This window comes from Oryctolagus cuniculus, chromosome 21, assembly GCF_964237555.1.
Source record: "Oryctolagus cuniculus chromosome 21, mOryCun1.1, whole genome shotgun sequence".
NCBI lineage: Eukaryota > Metazoa > Chordata > Mammalia > Lagomorpha > Leporidae > Oryctolagus > Oryctolagus cuniculus.
In genome coordinates this window covers 24,859,365-24,874,956 of record NC_091452.1, presented here as the reverse complement: position 1 = coordinate 24,874,956, position 15,592 = coordinate 24,859,365, and the positions used below count along the sequence as shown (strand labels likewise).

The following is a 15,592-nucleotide window of genomic DNA, read 5'->3' as shown; positions in this document are numbered from 1 at the left end:
CTGCCTTTCAAATGAATAAACTAAGTCTTTAAAAAAAAAAAAAAAGGATTATCTAAGCTAAAAGCAATGCATGATTCTAGAAAGAACACTGGATCTGATATAAGGGAAAGTATGACAGTTACCAAAATTTGAGTATGAGCTCTAGGTTAGGTAATAATATTTATAGCAATGTTAATTAAATGTCCTGAATATCACAATATTTTGGTTATGTAAGAGAATGTCATTATCTGGGTCTCCCACGTGAGTGTCAGTTTAATCTGCTATGCCACAGCACTGGCCCCAAAACTTTCTATAACTTCTGTCACTCATTGCTACTCATCTATAATCACCATTTTAAAATCCCCTCCTCCAAAAATTACAGTATAAAAATTATTTGGGGGGAATGCTACTATAAAAGTTGAAAAAAAATTTTTTTTTCTTTTTTTTTTTTTTATGCTGGCTAGGGCTTTAGGAAGGAGCTAGCTACAAAGAAATACATTTAAAGCCCCAGGAGGAGAAGATTGGCATTTGAGATGTAAACGAAATTCAAAGTCAACTGTTACTGAAAAACAGATATTATCTCCAAGTCCAGGGTAAGACGGGAAATTAATAAGGAGTTTTTCCCTCTTAGTTACAGAAGCAAGTAGTCTGAGAAAGACTGAACCATTAGAGGTATTTCAAAAGGCTTTACCAAGTACAAGGGCATTTCCAAAAAGCACATGGAAATTGGAATTAAAAGGTTTTTTGATCAAAAAATTTTTTTAACTATATGCACATTTTTCATTGTACCTACTTCCCCTAGAACTATCAAGACTCTGTGTACAGATTAAAAAAAAAAAGCTTTGTGGCCAGTGCCGTGGCTCACTAGGCTAATCCTTCACCTGCGGCACCGGCACACCGGGTTCTAGTTCCAGCTGGGGCGCCAGATTCTGTCCCAGTTGCCCCTCTTCCAGGCCAGCTCTCTGCTATGGCCAGGGAGTGCAGTGGAGGATGGCCCAAGTCCTTGGGCCCTGCACCCACATGGGAGACCAGGAGAAGCACCTGGCTCGTGGCTTCAGATCAGCGTGGTGCGCTGGCCGCGGTAGCCATTGAGGGGTGAACCAACGGAAAAAAGGAAGACCTTTCTCTCTCTCTCTCTCTCTCACCGTCCACTCTGTCCAAAAAAAAAAAAAAAAAAAAAAGCTTTGCATAAAAATATTTATCATGTAACTCCATATTGTGTGAACTTTCTGGATTTCCCTAGTATAGTCAGAGGTAATGAAATGTGCACATTACCTAAAGGACTGTTTTTCATAAACATGACATCTTTGGGGGCGAGCGGGTTAAGCCGCCCCCTGTGACACTGGCATCCCATATTGGTGCTGGTTCCAGTCCTGGCTGCTCTACTTCCAATCCAGCTCCCTGATAATGCACCTTGGAAAGCAGCAGAAGATGGCCCAAGTTCTTGGGCCCCTGTACCCACATGAGAGACCCAGATGAAATTCCTGGTTCCTGATTTCAGCCTGGCCCAGCCCTGGCCAGTGTGGACATTTAGGGAATGAACCAGAAGATCTCTCTTTCCCTTCTCTCTCCATTCTCTCTGTAAGTATGCCTTTCAAATAAATAAATAAATCTAAAAAAAATCTTTATAACTTAGATAATAATAAAACAATCAATCTAACACTTTCTCAAAAGCAAATGGCCTTTTTTATTTATTTATTTATTTTATTTGAAAGGAGAAATGACAGAAAGGAAAAGAGAAAGAGATTTTTCCATCAGTTGGTTCACTCCCCAACTGGCTAAAAGGGTCTAGGCTGGTCCAGGCCCAAGCCAAGAGCCTGGAGCTCTATCAGGGACTCCCACATGGGTGGCAGGGGCCCATATTACTTAGGACCTCCTAAATTAGGTTCTCCCAGGTACATTAGCAGGGAGCTGGATTGGAAGTGCAACAGCCAAGATTGGAACCAGAGCTCCGACATGGGACGCCAGTGTTACAGGAATGACTTTGCTCCCTGTGGCACAACACCAGCTGACCAAACAGCTTTCTAATGTCCATTTTAATGTCTACGCTATCCTCCAACTGAAGTGCCAATAACGATGCAATAAATTTTGCCACACATCTAAGAACTTAAAAAAGTCCTGAAGTCCGTGCAATTAAGAAACCCCATCAAATTGCATCTAGAGCCGGCGCCGCGGCTCACTTGGCTAATCCTCCGCCTTGCGGCGCCGGCACACCGGGTTCTACTCCCGGTCGGGGCGCCGGATTCTGGCCCGGTTGCCCCTCTTCCAGGCCAGCTCTCTGCTGTGGCCAGGGAGTGCAGTGGAGGATGGCCCAAGTGCTTGGGCCCTGCACCCCATGGGAGACCAGGAGAAGCACCTGGCTCCTGCCATCGGCTCAGCGCGGTGCGCCGGCCGCAGCGCGCTGGCCACGGCGGCCATTGGAGGGTGAACCAACAGCAAAGGAAGACCTTTCTCTCTGTCTCTCTCTCTCACTGTCCACTCTGCCTGTCAAAAAAAAAAAAAAAAAAAAAATTTGCATCTAGTGCATTTCCATTATCTCACCAACTGTTCCCTATTTCAGTGGCACCATTGAGAAACTAGACTGTGTACTCTCTCCCTCTCTCTCTGTCTCTCTAAGTTAAAACAAAGAAAAGCAGATCAAACATAAGTTGTTTTGAGGACAATTAAGGAAATCTGCACATATATTAGACAATGGATAATATAGAATCATAATTAATTTCATCAAATGTGATGATATTGTGGTTGTATATGAAAATATTATTATTTTTTAGTTTGTATAGGAATAAAATGTTATATCTATAATTTAAAAATAAAATTTAGCCATAAGGGGCCGGTGCCATGGCTCACTTGGTTAATCCTCCGCCTGTGGCACTGGCATCCCATATGGGCGCCAGGTTCCAGTCCCGGTTGCAGTGGAGGATGGCCCAGATGCTTGGGCCCCTGCACCCACATGGGAGACCAGGAAGAAGCACTTGGCTCCTGGCTTCGGATTGGCGCAGCGCCGGCCATAGCAGCCATTTGTGGGGTGAACCAACAGAAGGAAGACTTTTCTCTCTGTCTTTCTCTCTCATTGTCCATAACTCTACCTATCAAATAAATTTTAAAAAAATTTAGCCATAAAAATGATGTAAATAGGGCAAAATAACAATAAATCCAGGTGTTGAATATACGAGTTCATTGTATTATTATTCACGCTTCCCTTTTGCATGTTCAAACTCTTCACAATAAAAAGCTTAGGAGGTCTAAATGAAATATGGCGTCTTATATTGGATCCTAGATACAAAAAAAAGCATACAAGTAGAAAAACTGAAGGAATCTGGAAACAGTCTGAATTTAGCTAACAGCAATGTCCCAATGCTAATCTCCTAATTTTGACAAATGTAACCTGATTACGAAATGTTAACATCAGAGCGAACCCAGTAAAGATATACGGGAACTCTCTGTATTATCTTCTCAACTTCTCTATAAACTAAAATTTTCTTTCAGTTAGGAAAGAAGCAATCAATAAATAATCAATAATCAAATAATCAATCATAGTGAAGCAACTAGCATACTTGTAAAAGTCTTCATAGAATCGCCCCTTGTGGTCCTGTCTAATTGAGGCTCGGTTTACTTCAGGAAATTCATCTGAAATAGACAAAATGAAGTAGGTGGATTAGACTGAAAAGACAAATTCAGAGTTTTTGTGGCTTGCTCTAGTTCAAGATATCCTAGTTCAAGATTTGTATCACACACACAAACACAACTGTGTATCTATTAAGTTGGTTTAGGATGAATCTCGCATCCACTAATGGACTGTGCTATTCCGTTGTACCTGATCTCCTAACGGAAAAGGTGGGAAAGAGGAAACAAAGGGAAAGAAGGTAAAAAGGAATGGTCTGGGTTAGGGATAAGGGACGCATAACAGAAAGCAATGGTGGGAGAAAGGGTTACTCACCAGTAGATTTTGCATCATAGAAAGTTCTAGAAAACAGGACCACCGTCACTTCATGACTACAATTCTTCTCCTAGGCATGAGTAGAGAAAGAGAGGGCTCAAGTTGACATCCTGTACTTCATTCACCCTGATCCAGCGTCCACGTATCTAATACTCTCCGTTCTAGGAGGCTCAGGGGCAGTGCAGGGCATAGGATAACTCCACGTAACTGGGGCATGCACAGTGTGCACACAGAGCATTTATACTGTGTTAGGGACTGTAAGTAATTCAGAAGTGACTCAAAGTGTACAGGGTACATACAAATATTATACCATCTTATGAAAGCAATGTGAGCACCTGCAGGTCTGGGGATCCATAGGCGTCCTGGAACCAATCCCCTGTGGATAACTGAGGATGGCTATATGCCCAGGTGTGGAATTGCTAGGTCATATGGTAATTCTTCTTTATTCTTTTTTAAAAAAATATATTTTTTTTATTTTGAGAAGTAGCAAGAAAGAGAAAGACAGAGAAACTTCATCAACTGCTTCGGCTTCGCTCTCCAAACACCTGCAATAGCTGGGGCTGCGACCAGGTCAAAGCCAGAACCAGGAATGGGGTCCAGGTCTCCTGTGTGGGTGGCAGGGACCCAATTACTTGAGCCGTCATCACTGCCTCCCAAGGTCGTTAACAGGAAGCTGGAATTGGGGGTGGAGCCAGGACTTGAACCCAAGTGCTCCAATACAGAATGCAGGTGTCTTAACTGCTATGCCAAATGCCTACCCCATGGTTCTGTTTAACTTACTGAGTAAACACCAAATTGTTTTCCACAGTGGCTACACCATTTTATGCTCCCAAGAACAACAGACGTGGCCTTCAATTTCTTGGCCTCTTCTTCTACGACACTTATCGTATTCTGATTTTTTAAAAATTCTTATTTTGGGGGGTATCCTTCTAGATGTGAACTGACACTTCATTGTGGTGTCAGCTGGCATTCCCCTAGTGATTCACCTTCTCAGGTACCTGCTGGCTAGGTGCACATCTTCTCAGTCCCCTGCCCATGTGTTAGAGTATTTATCTGTTTGTTACTGAGTTGTAAATGTCTCACTTAGTTTTTGGATACTAGACTTATCAGATAGGTAATTTGTGAACATCCCCTTCCATTCTCTGGGTTATATTTTCACTTTGATAGTGTCCTTTGGTGAAGTTCAACGATCAATCTTTTCTTTGGTCCTTGTGCTTTTGGTGTCATATAAAGAAACCATTGCCAAATCCAAGGTCATGAAGATTACCTTTTAATTTTCTTTTAGAATTTCATAGTTTTAGCTCTTATATTTGCATCTGGGCTCCATTTTGGCCCATTTCTGAACATGAATTGAGGTAAGGGTCCAAGTTCACTCTTTTGTATGTGGATATTCAGTTATCCCAGACCATTTTTTGAAGACACCATTCTTTGCCCCACTGAGTAGACTTGACACGCTCGTTTAAAATCAACTGACCACAGGGGCTGGCACTGTGGCATAGCGGATAAAGCTCCCGCCTGCAGTACTGGCATCCCACATGGGAGCTGGTTCAAGTCCTAACGGCTCCACTTCCAATCCAGCTCTTTGCTGTGGCCTGGGAGAGCAGTAAAAGATGGCCCAAGTCCTTGGGCCCCTGTACCCACATGGGAGACCTGGAAGAAGCTCCTGGCTCCTGGCTTCAGATCAGCACAGCTCTGGCCATTGTAGCCAATTGGGGAGTGGGCCAGCAAATGGAAGACCTCTCTCTCACTCAGCCTCTCCTTCTCTCTCTGTGTAACTCTAACTTTCAAATAAGTAAATCCTTAAAAGCAAAAAAAAAAAAAAAAAAAAAAAAATCAACTGACCACAGACGTACAGGCTGATTGCTAGACTTTCATTTCCATGTTAGTGTATGTGCTGCCAAAGCAAGCGCCTAGACTTCCATTTCAATTCGACTGATCTATTTACAAGCCCTGATGCCAATATCATGCTGTGTTGATGACTGCAATACTGCTTTGCAAGAGGCTTTTTAAAACTTTATTTTTCTTTTATTTTCATCTACTTTATGGGCAGATACACAAACAGAGAGAGAGAGAGAGAGAGAGAGGAGATTCCATCTGCTGGTTCACTCCCCAGATACCCACAACAGCCAGGGCTGGGCCCAGCTGAAGTCAGGAGTCCTGAACTCCATTCGGGTCTCTCATGTGGGAGGGACTCACGTACATGAGCCATCATCCACTGCTTCCCAGGGGCATTAGCACCAGAGCTGGGTAGAAAGCAGAAAAACAAGTGGAGTAGACAGGACCTGAACAGGCACTTCCACATGGGATGCACTGACCCACATTGCCTGCCCCAGGATGCCTCTTATGTCTTACGCTGGCCTAATTGCTCTGCTTAGTACTTATAATACAATGGTGAATATCAGTGTCAAAAGCAACTATCCCTTTCTTTTTCCTGATCCGAGAAGGTTTTAAGTCTGTCACTACTGAGTGAGTATATTAGCTGAGCATTTTTCACCAAAAAAAAAAAAATTGTTATCAGGCAAAGGTGATTACAGTAATTTAAATCTGAAGTCTGGGTTTTAAGATAGCTTAGTTTAAGGCAGCTTAACAGAAATAATGCATTTAAAACAATCTGCAGGAGCTGGCATTGTAGCACAGCAGGTAAAGCTGCCACCTGCAGTGCTGGCATCCCATATAGGTGCTGGTTCTAGTCCCAGCTGTTCCACTTCCGATCCAACTCTCTGCTGTGGCCTGGAAAAGCAGTGGAAGATGACCCAAGTCCTTGGGCCCCTGCACCCATGTGGGAGACCGGGAAGAAGCTCCTGGCTCCTGGCTTTGGATCGGCGCAGCTTTGGCCGTTGCGGTCATCTGGAGAGTTAACCAGCGGATGGAATACCTCTCTCTCCCTCCCCCGCCCCTCTCTGCCTCTCCTTCTCTCTCTCTGTAACTCTTTCAAACAAATAAATAAATCTTTAAAAAATAAATAAAGTAAAACAATCTACATTGAGTAATGTGTACGCAACAAAACTTAGTACATAAGAAACCTACCTTCCACTTGGTAAACAGATCAGCAAGGAAACCATTCACAGCTTTCTCAAAATACAGATCCCCTGAAAATAAACAATGAGGAGTGAGTAAGGACAATCTCTGTTTCTTGTTTCTAATTTCTTTTCTAAGTAAATAACGGATGGGACAAAAGAGAAGGTGGGTTCTGCCATAACGTTAAAAAAAAAAAAACTCACAAAAGCCAGATGTATAGTGATTCATCCCAAACCTCATCAAAACCAATTTAGTATCTGCTTCGCTCTAACAGGCCATGGCTTCAAGGGAAAGCCTAAGTTTGAAAACAGCCTTGGTGATTACAGACTGTAGCGATATCTCCAGAATCAGAGAACAAGCTAACCTCCAAAGATCATTATACTGAAGTCTGTTAAAGACGACTTGGCAGGCCCCAGACACTCCCCAGTTATCATCTGCAATTCCTGCTGTTCTGAGTGACCTTGTTGACTCATACAAACATTAATTCTTAGTTTTGCTACAGACAAATTTGGATCGTATTGCACCACGAGGCTGGTTGTGTTGGACGTAGTGTCTGTATCTCATAGCAGCCCTACTGCTCTCCACTTGGTATGTCACAACTCTAATGATATGAAACAAACCCGACTGCTTCTGTGAGTGATAGGAAGAGAAATGAAAGACACCAAAGAACTTACAACTTTCATCCTGTAATTCAAGATCTGAGAATTCAGTTATTTTTATGAATACTTTCCTGTACTTCATGGAATGCACATGCTTTCTACCTCTTATCTGAACGTGGTTGAGACGGACACACATGCATACATGTATATGCATTTATCTATTTTAGCATTAGGATACATCTTTAGAGAACGTCAGGAGCTTACTGTAAAATGATACCAACTTGGGGGAAACCAGAAAATTCTCCCTAGTAGCAGTTACAATCAGCACTGAGGAACAGTACCATAAATATCAAAATCCCACATTTCACAGCTCATCTGAATAAATATGTAAACCATAGCTGACGTAGAACGGAACACCACCTAGAATAGACAAGAAAACATAATTTCAGTAGAAAGCGATGATAAATATTTTCAGTTCTGCAAGATGACAAAGTCCTGGTGACCTATTTCACAGCACTGTAAATAAACTTAACTCCATCGAACTGTACCCTTAAAACTTGTTAAGATGGTAAATTTTACAATGCATTTTTTAAATGACAAACAAACAAAAAGCTGATGGAGGAATTTCCTTATTGTGTTGTGGGACTTCTAAAAAGTAAGCTTCACCCACACATTCCTCCTTTCATTTCAACATTATTGAGCTCTTACTCTGAGCCTTGCATCACAGGCAGTAAGGAGACCTCGTCTCCACCCTCTAGGAGCCCATAATACAGGATACAGACATGCAAAATACGACAACTTGTGCAGATATTTTATGAAGGTTCACGAAAGAAATGCAGAAGGGGCTGTGAGTCTGGCGGGGGAAGTCATGGAATCTCATTCTGGAAGCAGACCTTGGGCCGAGACGTGCCAGACCGTGAGCTGTCAGTCTAGTAATGATTGCCGTGGGACCTCCCCTGCCCAGGCAGCCCCAAGGGCAGGTGTAAGAGGCTTTCCGGCTCTGTGTGCTTTCCAGAGGCTGGTACCAGCCCTTCCCTTCTCCACAAAGCTCTGAAGAGGTTTGCCGGAAAGGGAGAAGGTCGATCTGGACACTCCTTTAGCTCCTTAGAGACCTGCTCCTTGGAGCAGAGCTCATTAAAGACTGTTCACTCCCTGGGGCTGTATATACTTCCTGTAACAGGGACTGGATGTTTGTCCCCCCTCTGTAGCGCATGGGAAACCCCAAAACTGGCCAGAAACACACTTTTCCAGATACCTACGATCATGCCCGGGTTTGGGTATTATGAGTGGTTTTACTTCTTTGTGTTTACTTTTCAAAAATTATGAAATCATCTCACAGGAATACACAGAAATATATATCATCTTTTTATAAGAAACATACAAGGTTCTTATCATTATTTTCTCCTCTCCCTAAAGTTATTTTTTAAACAGATAACTTCTTTGACAAAATTACTCTAGACAAGAAGCAGGATGGTTGCCTTTATGTGTGTGTGAGGGGTTACCCACAGCAGTGGGGCACAAGAGAACTTCTTGGAGTGACGGAAACGTTCTATACTTGACCGTGGTGATAGTGATGTGGATATTTTCTAAAATTCAACAAGCTGTCACGTTAAATGGCCTTATTGTGGTTATGGACGCATTTTGCTATGTGCTAATGGTATTTCACCAAGTCACTTCAAAGGATACATTTCTTTTTTCTTTTTTTTTTTTTTTAAGATTTATTTATTTATTTGAAAGTCAGAGTTACACAGAGAGAAGAGACGCAGAGAGATGTCTTGCATCTGCTGGTTTACTCCCCAATTGGCCGCAACGGCCAGAGCTGAGCCGAACCAAAGCCGGCGCCCATATGGGATGCCGGCGCTTCAGGCCAGGGCATTAACCTGCTGCACCACAGCACTGGTCCCTAAAGGATACATTTCTAGACCTTGCTAATACATTCCACATTTGTAAAATACGTGTCTATGTATACGTATGTAAATACATAAAATTGTATGTTTAGTTGTTTTCATTTTATGGATTTTTTAAAATGTGCTCTTCATTTTGAAACTATAAAAGTATCAGTTATTGTTATAGTCAAATTACCTTAATGGTCCATTCCTTTTATTGTTTTGCTTTTAAGATTTTTTTTGTTAATACAAAACTTCACTTTAAGACAATTCATCTTAAAGTCTACAATTCAGTGGATTTTAATATATTTATAATATTTGTACACCATAATCACTACTTCTAGAATAGGTCCATCACTTCAAAAAAGAAACCCCAGGGCCAGAGCTGTGGTGTAGCAGGTAAAGCTGCCACCTGCAGTCAGTGCTGGCATCCCATATGGGTGCCAGCTCTGGTCCCAGCTGTTCCACTTCCAATCCAGCTCTCTACTATGGCCTGGGAAAGCAGTTGAGGATGGCCCAAGTCCTTGGGCCCCTGCACCTGTATGAGAGACCTGGAGGAAGCTCCTGGCTCCTGGCTTCAGATCAGCCTAGCTCCAGCCATTGTAGCCAACTAGGGAGTGAATCAGTGGATGGAAGACCTCCCTGTCTGTCTGTCTGTCTGTCTTTCTTTCTTTCTTTCTCTCTCTCTCTCTCTCCCTCTCTCTCTCTCTCTCTGCTTCTGCCTCTCTGTAACTCTGCCTTCAAATAAATTAATTAATTAAAAAAAAAAAAAAAGAAAAATTCCATACCCATTAGCAGTTACATCCCACACCTCTAGCCCCTATGCCCTGGCAACCACAAAGCTATTTTCCATCTCTATTGGTTTGCCTATTACAAACATTTGACATAAAGGGAATCACACAATCTGATGACTTCCACATCTGGGTTTTTTCACTTAGCATATTTTCAAGGTTCATCTGTGTAGTTGCATAAATCATGTTGCATGAATCAAAGGCAAACTTCATCATGTCTTATTGCTGAATGATATTTCACTGTATGGTTATAGCACATTTTGTTTATATGTTCATCAACATTTAGGCTGTTACCACTTTTTGGCTATCATGAAAAATGCTGCTATAAATGTTTATAGGTGTGGGGCCGGTGCCGCAGCTCAACAGGCTAATCCTTCGTCTTGCGGCGCCGGCACACCGGGTTCTAGTCCTGGTCGGGGCGCCGGATTCTGTCCCGGTTGCCCCTCTTCCAGGCCAGCTCTCTGCTGTGGCCAGGGAGTGCAGTGGAGGATGGCCCAAGTCCTTGGGCCCTGCACCCCATGGGAGACCAGGAGAAGTACCTGGCTCCTGCCTTCGGATCAGCGCGGTGGGCCGGCCACAGCGCGCTGGCTGCGGCGGCCATTGAAGGGTGAACCAACGGCAAAAGAAGACCTTTCTCTCTCTCTCTCACTGTCCACTCTGCCTATCAAAAAAATAAAAATAAAAATGTTTGTAGGTGTTTTTGTGGGAATGCATGTTGTTAGGTCTCTGGTAGACACCGTAGGACTGCTGAGTCATATGGTAACTGCTGATCTGTTTGAAGAACCACTAAACTTCTCCATAAGTGGCTTTTCTATCAGTGATATACAAGGACTCCAACTTTTCAACATCCTCCCCAACACTTGTTATTTCCTTTTAGTAAAAAGTCTTATTCAAATCATTTCCTCAATGTAAAAAAAAGTTTTTATTTATCTAAAAGGCAGGGAGAGAAAGAGATCTCTGCTAGTTTACTCCTCTAATGCCCATGATGCACTCTACTGGGCCAGGCTAAAGCCAGGAGCTGGTAACTCAATCAAGCCTCACACTTGGGTGGGTAGGGATCCAATTATTTGAGTCCTCACCTGCTTCCTCCCAGGCTTCTTATTGGCCAGAAGCTGGAACTGAGACCTGAGTCAGGACTCGAACCCAGGTCCTCTGATATGGGATGTGGGCACTCTAGGCAATATCTTCAGTGCTGTGCCAAACATTCGCCCCATTTCCCAAACTGTTATTAGCAATGTTTGCCTTTCTGTTTGTAATAAGTCAAACATTTACTTTATTTGAATATTTTTGAAAAATACTTTGAAACTTCTTGGTAATTCTGGTTAGAACTTTATATCTTTTTATTTATATGTATGACACATTAATTAATGTTGTTATTATTTAGGACTTGGATGCTTTTTCATTTTATCATGAAAAATCTGAAACATGTTGGGATTAGTGTGGTGACATAGCAGTAAAGCTACCACCTGCGAAGCCAGCATCCTACATGGGTACTGGTTCAAGTCCCACCTGCTCCACTTCCAAACCAGATCCCTGCTAATAGCCTGGGAAAAGCAGCAGAAGATGACCAGAGTGTTTGGGCCCCTGCCACCCACATGGGAGACCCAGATGAAGCTCCTAGCTACTGGCTTCAGCCTGGCCCAGCCCTGGCCATTGCAGCCATTTGAGGAGTGAACCAGCAAATAGAAGATCTCCCTCCCTCCCTCCCTTACTCTCCCTCTCTCTCCATAACTCTTACAAAATAAATAAATAATTCTTTTAAAATAAGTAAATAAATGAAACCTCAAACATGCTAGAAAACACCAACATATTCATTGCCTATTCCTAAATGTAACATGACATTTGCTATACAATTTATCTATAGATTTATTCATCCCTTTAGGTATCAATCAACTCATTATTTTCTCTATAAAAAATAAGTTGAGGGGCCAGTACTGTGGTGTAGTGGGTAAAGCCACTGCCTGCAGTGCCGGCATCTGATATGGGCACTGGTAAGCTCCAGCTCCAGCTGTTGTGGCCATCTGGGGAGTGAATCAGTGGATGGAAGATCTCTCTGTCTCTGTCTCTCTCTGTAACTCTTTCAAATAAATCTTTTTAAAAATATAAATAAAAGGGCCTTGTGACATTAATTAAATGTCACAGTGTTCAGGAGTGAACACTGTGGCACATCAGGCTAAGCTGCTGCTCAGGACGTCTGCATTGCATACCGTTCCATATCCAAGTGCCTGGGATGGAGTCCTGCCTCAGCTTTGGATCCAGCTTTCTGCTAATATGCTTGGAAAGCAGGAGATAATGGTTCAAATGAGTGGGTCCCTGACACCCACATGGGAGATCAAGATGGAGTTCCTGGCTCCTGGCTTAGCCTGGCCCAGTGAAAGCTGTTGCCAATGTTGGTGAATCAGCAGATGGAAGATCTCTCTCTCTCTCTCCCCTTGACTTTCAAATAAATAAATCTTTTTTAAAAAGTTATAACACTCATCTCATTTTACATATTAAAATTTATTTTTCTTGGCCAGAGCCATGGCTCAATAGGCTAATCCTCTGCCTGCAGCGCCGGCACACCAGGTTCTAGTCCCAGTTGGGGTGCCAGATTCTGTCCCAGTTGCTCCTCTTCCAGGCCAGCTCTCTGCTGTGGCCCAGGAGTTCAGTGGAGGATGGCCCAAGTGCTCAGGCCCTGCACCCGCATGGGAGACCAGGAGAGGCACCTGGCTCCTGGCTTCAGATCAGCGCAGTGTGCCAGCTGCAGTGGCCATTGGAGGGTGAACCAACGGCAAAGGAAGACCTTTCTCTCTGTCTCTCTCACTGTCCACACTGCCTGTCAAAAAATAAAAAAAAAAAATAATAAAATAAAATTTATTTTTCTTTTAAAGATTTATTTATTCAAAAGGCAGAGTTACAGAGAGGGAGAGATAGAGACAGAGATCCTCCATCCACTGGCTCATTCCCCAAATCAATGGCTAGGGCTGGGCCAGGCTCAAGCCAGGAACTTCATCTGGGTCTTCAATGTGGGTGAAGGGATCCAAGGACTCTGGCCATCTTCCGCTGCTTTACCAGGCACATTAGCAGGGAGCTGGATCAGAGGGAGAGCAGTCTGGACTTGAATCGGCACCCACAGGGGATGCCGGCATTGCAGTTGGTGGCTTAACCTGCTACGCTACGACACCAGCCCTTAAAACACTATTTTTCTAATCAGATTACAACTTTTCTAAGCAGGGTAACATGTCTAAAATTCCATTCAACCAACACAGGAGAAACTACCGAGCGTCAAGAGTCATGCCAGAGAATTTGTAAAACATAGATAGCCTTGCCTTGGGGCAAAACACATGAGCAAGGGTACCCACCACCGTGTGGTACCTGCTAATGTGTTCCTAAATCCAGTGTGCCACACAGGGACTTCGAGCCTGGCGGAACAGGAAGGCTTTCCAGAAGCAGGGGAACCTGAGACTAGAGTTGAGGTCTGGAAGGGGAGAAGGCAGGGTCTAAGCACCTGGGGCAGGAGAGCGCAGCCTGAGCAAAAACACGGAGACAAGGGAGAAAGTGGCTCCTCCAAGGAACAGCTAATTGCGTGTGTGGCTCAGACGCTGGGGGAGGGGGGTAACACATGGAAGTGGCAAAACCAGGGGCCGGCGCTGTGGCGCAGCGGGTTAACACCCTGGCCTGAAGCGCCGGCATCCCATACGGGCGCCGGTTCTAGTCCTGGCTGCTTCTCTTCCAACCCAGCTCTCTGCTGTGGCCTGGGAAAGCAGAAGGAGATGGCCCAAGTCCTTGGGCCCCTGCACCCACATGGGAGACCCAGAAGAAGCTCCTGGCTCCTGGCTTTGGATCACCCCAGCTCTGGCCATTGCAGCCATCTGGGGAGTGAACCATCAGATGGAAGACCTCCCTCTCTCTCTCTCTCTCTCTCTCTCTCTCTCTCTCTGGCTCCTGGCTTTGGATCACCCCAGCTCTGGCCATTGCAGCCATCTGGGGAGTGAACCATCAGATGGAAGACCGACCTCCCTCTCTCTCTCTCTCTCTCTGCCTCTCCTCTCCCTGTGTAACTCTTTCAAATAAATAAATAAATCTTTAAAAAAAAATTCTTAAAAAAAAAAAAGAAGTGACAAAACCAGCTCCAGACTCAACTGCCTCCACTGAATTCTCTACTCAGATGTCCAACAGGCAGCTCACAGCCTGATCCTTTTCATTCACCCCAGCCTGCTGCTCCTGTCTTGTCTCTTTGTTTACACATCACACCCAATCTGCCCGTAGTTTCTGTGTGTCCTTCCCCTCAAATGCATCTCAAACTCTACATACATCTTTCCACGGCTCCAGCTCTCTCCTTAGTTCGCACCACTGTCTTCTGGCTGGACTGCCACAATCCTCCAAACTCATTTCTCTACTTCTACTCTTGTCCTACAAAAAAGCTCTACATCAGAGGCAGAAGGGCTGCTGGAAGCCTAGCCAGTATCTAGCGCTCACTTCTTCCCAAGAAACTGGAAACTGAATCTATTCAGGGAGGCAAAGGACCCAACCAGAAGACTAAACTCCCCAGGCTTAGCAGTTACCTGTGACTATATTCTGCCCACTAACATATAAATGGAAGCAGTGTGCCCCTGAAGGAAGCTGACTTGGCTGCAGGGTACACCTTTCTTGTCTAGCTTCCCTTTCTCAGTCCTCGGCCTAGAATACAGGTGTGGTTACAGGAGCTTCAGCTAGATCATGGAAGCCCTATCTTGATGATGGCAACACAGGAAGACAGAAGCAGCTTTGGCTGACCAGCAGCTGTGACGCTGTCATATCAGCCATGCATTCCCTGTGAACCTATGGACTTCTTTTACATAAGAGAAACAAGCTGACCTGTAAGCATTACAGCCGCTGTTATTTGGTGACTTTGCTCACCAGATCTGAGCGAAAAAATAGTGATCTTCTAAAGCGCGATTCAGGTACTCCCTTGTTTAAAGTCCAGCAGTGGGTTCTAACCGTCCACAGAATAAATCCTAAACTGGTCACAAAGGCCTTCAGGCCCTGCGTGAACTGGTTGTAAGCTGTCTGCCTCCTCTCCAATGTCACTCTTGCTACCTGTCTGCAATATCTCCACCACTCTGGCCTCCACAATCGTCTCCTCTGTCTGGAATGCTCTTCATCCCCACCTTTGCATACTTGCCAGGTCCCACAGCAATACAGAACATGGCTCCACCAGCTAATATAACATTACCGTATTTCTCATGAAAGTCAGGGGTACGTTCTTGGTGACTCTGCCTTGCCATTGTTTGCTGAATGCTTGGAACTTGGAGACGACTTAGTGCATGTCTGACCAAAAGAAACATGGTGAAGCAGAAGATAAAACAATGGCAACTGTAGCTATTGTTTTGTTGCAGGTTCATTGCAGATACCCTTACAGAG

At 44.1% G+C, this 15,592-nt stretch overlaps 1 protein-coding gene across 14 annotated transcripts in view; it reads right to left on the bottom strand.

Moving 5' to 3' along the window:
* The window catches only part of DEPDC5 (DEP domain containing 5, GATOR1 subcomplex subunit), a 153,328-nt gene that overhangs the window by 116,474 nt on the left and 21,262 nt on the right, over nt 1-15,592 (bottom strand). For all 14 annotated transcript variants that reach the window (XR_011385158.1, XR_011385159.1, XR_011385160.1 and 11 more), the window contains exons 9-12: nt 7,875-7,953; nt 6,944-7,005; nt 3,917-3,986; nt 3,534-3,606 (exon numbers count right to left, since the gene is read on the bottom strand). Coding sequence is in view for 10 of the 14 variants with exons in the window: in XM_051826702.2 (XP_051682662.2) it covers nt 3,534-3,606; nt 3,917-3,986; nt 6,944-7,005; nt 7,875-7,953 (284 nt within the window). In the remaining 4 variants the exon portion in view is untranslated. The remainder of the gene's footprint in view (nt 1-3,533; nt 3,607-3,916; nt 3,987-6,943; nt 7,006-7,874; nt 7,954-15,592) is intronic.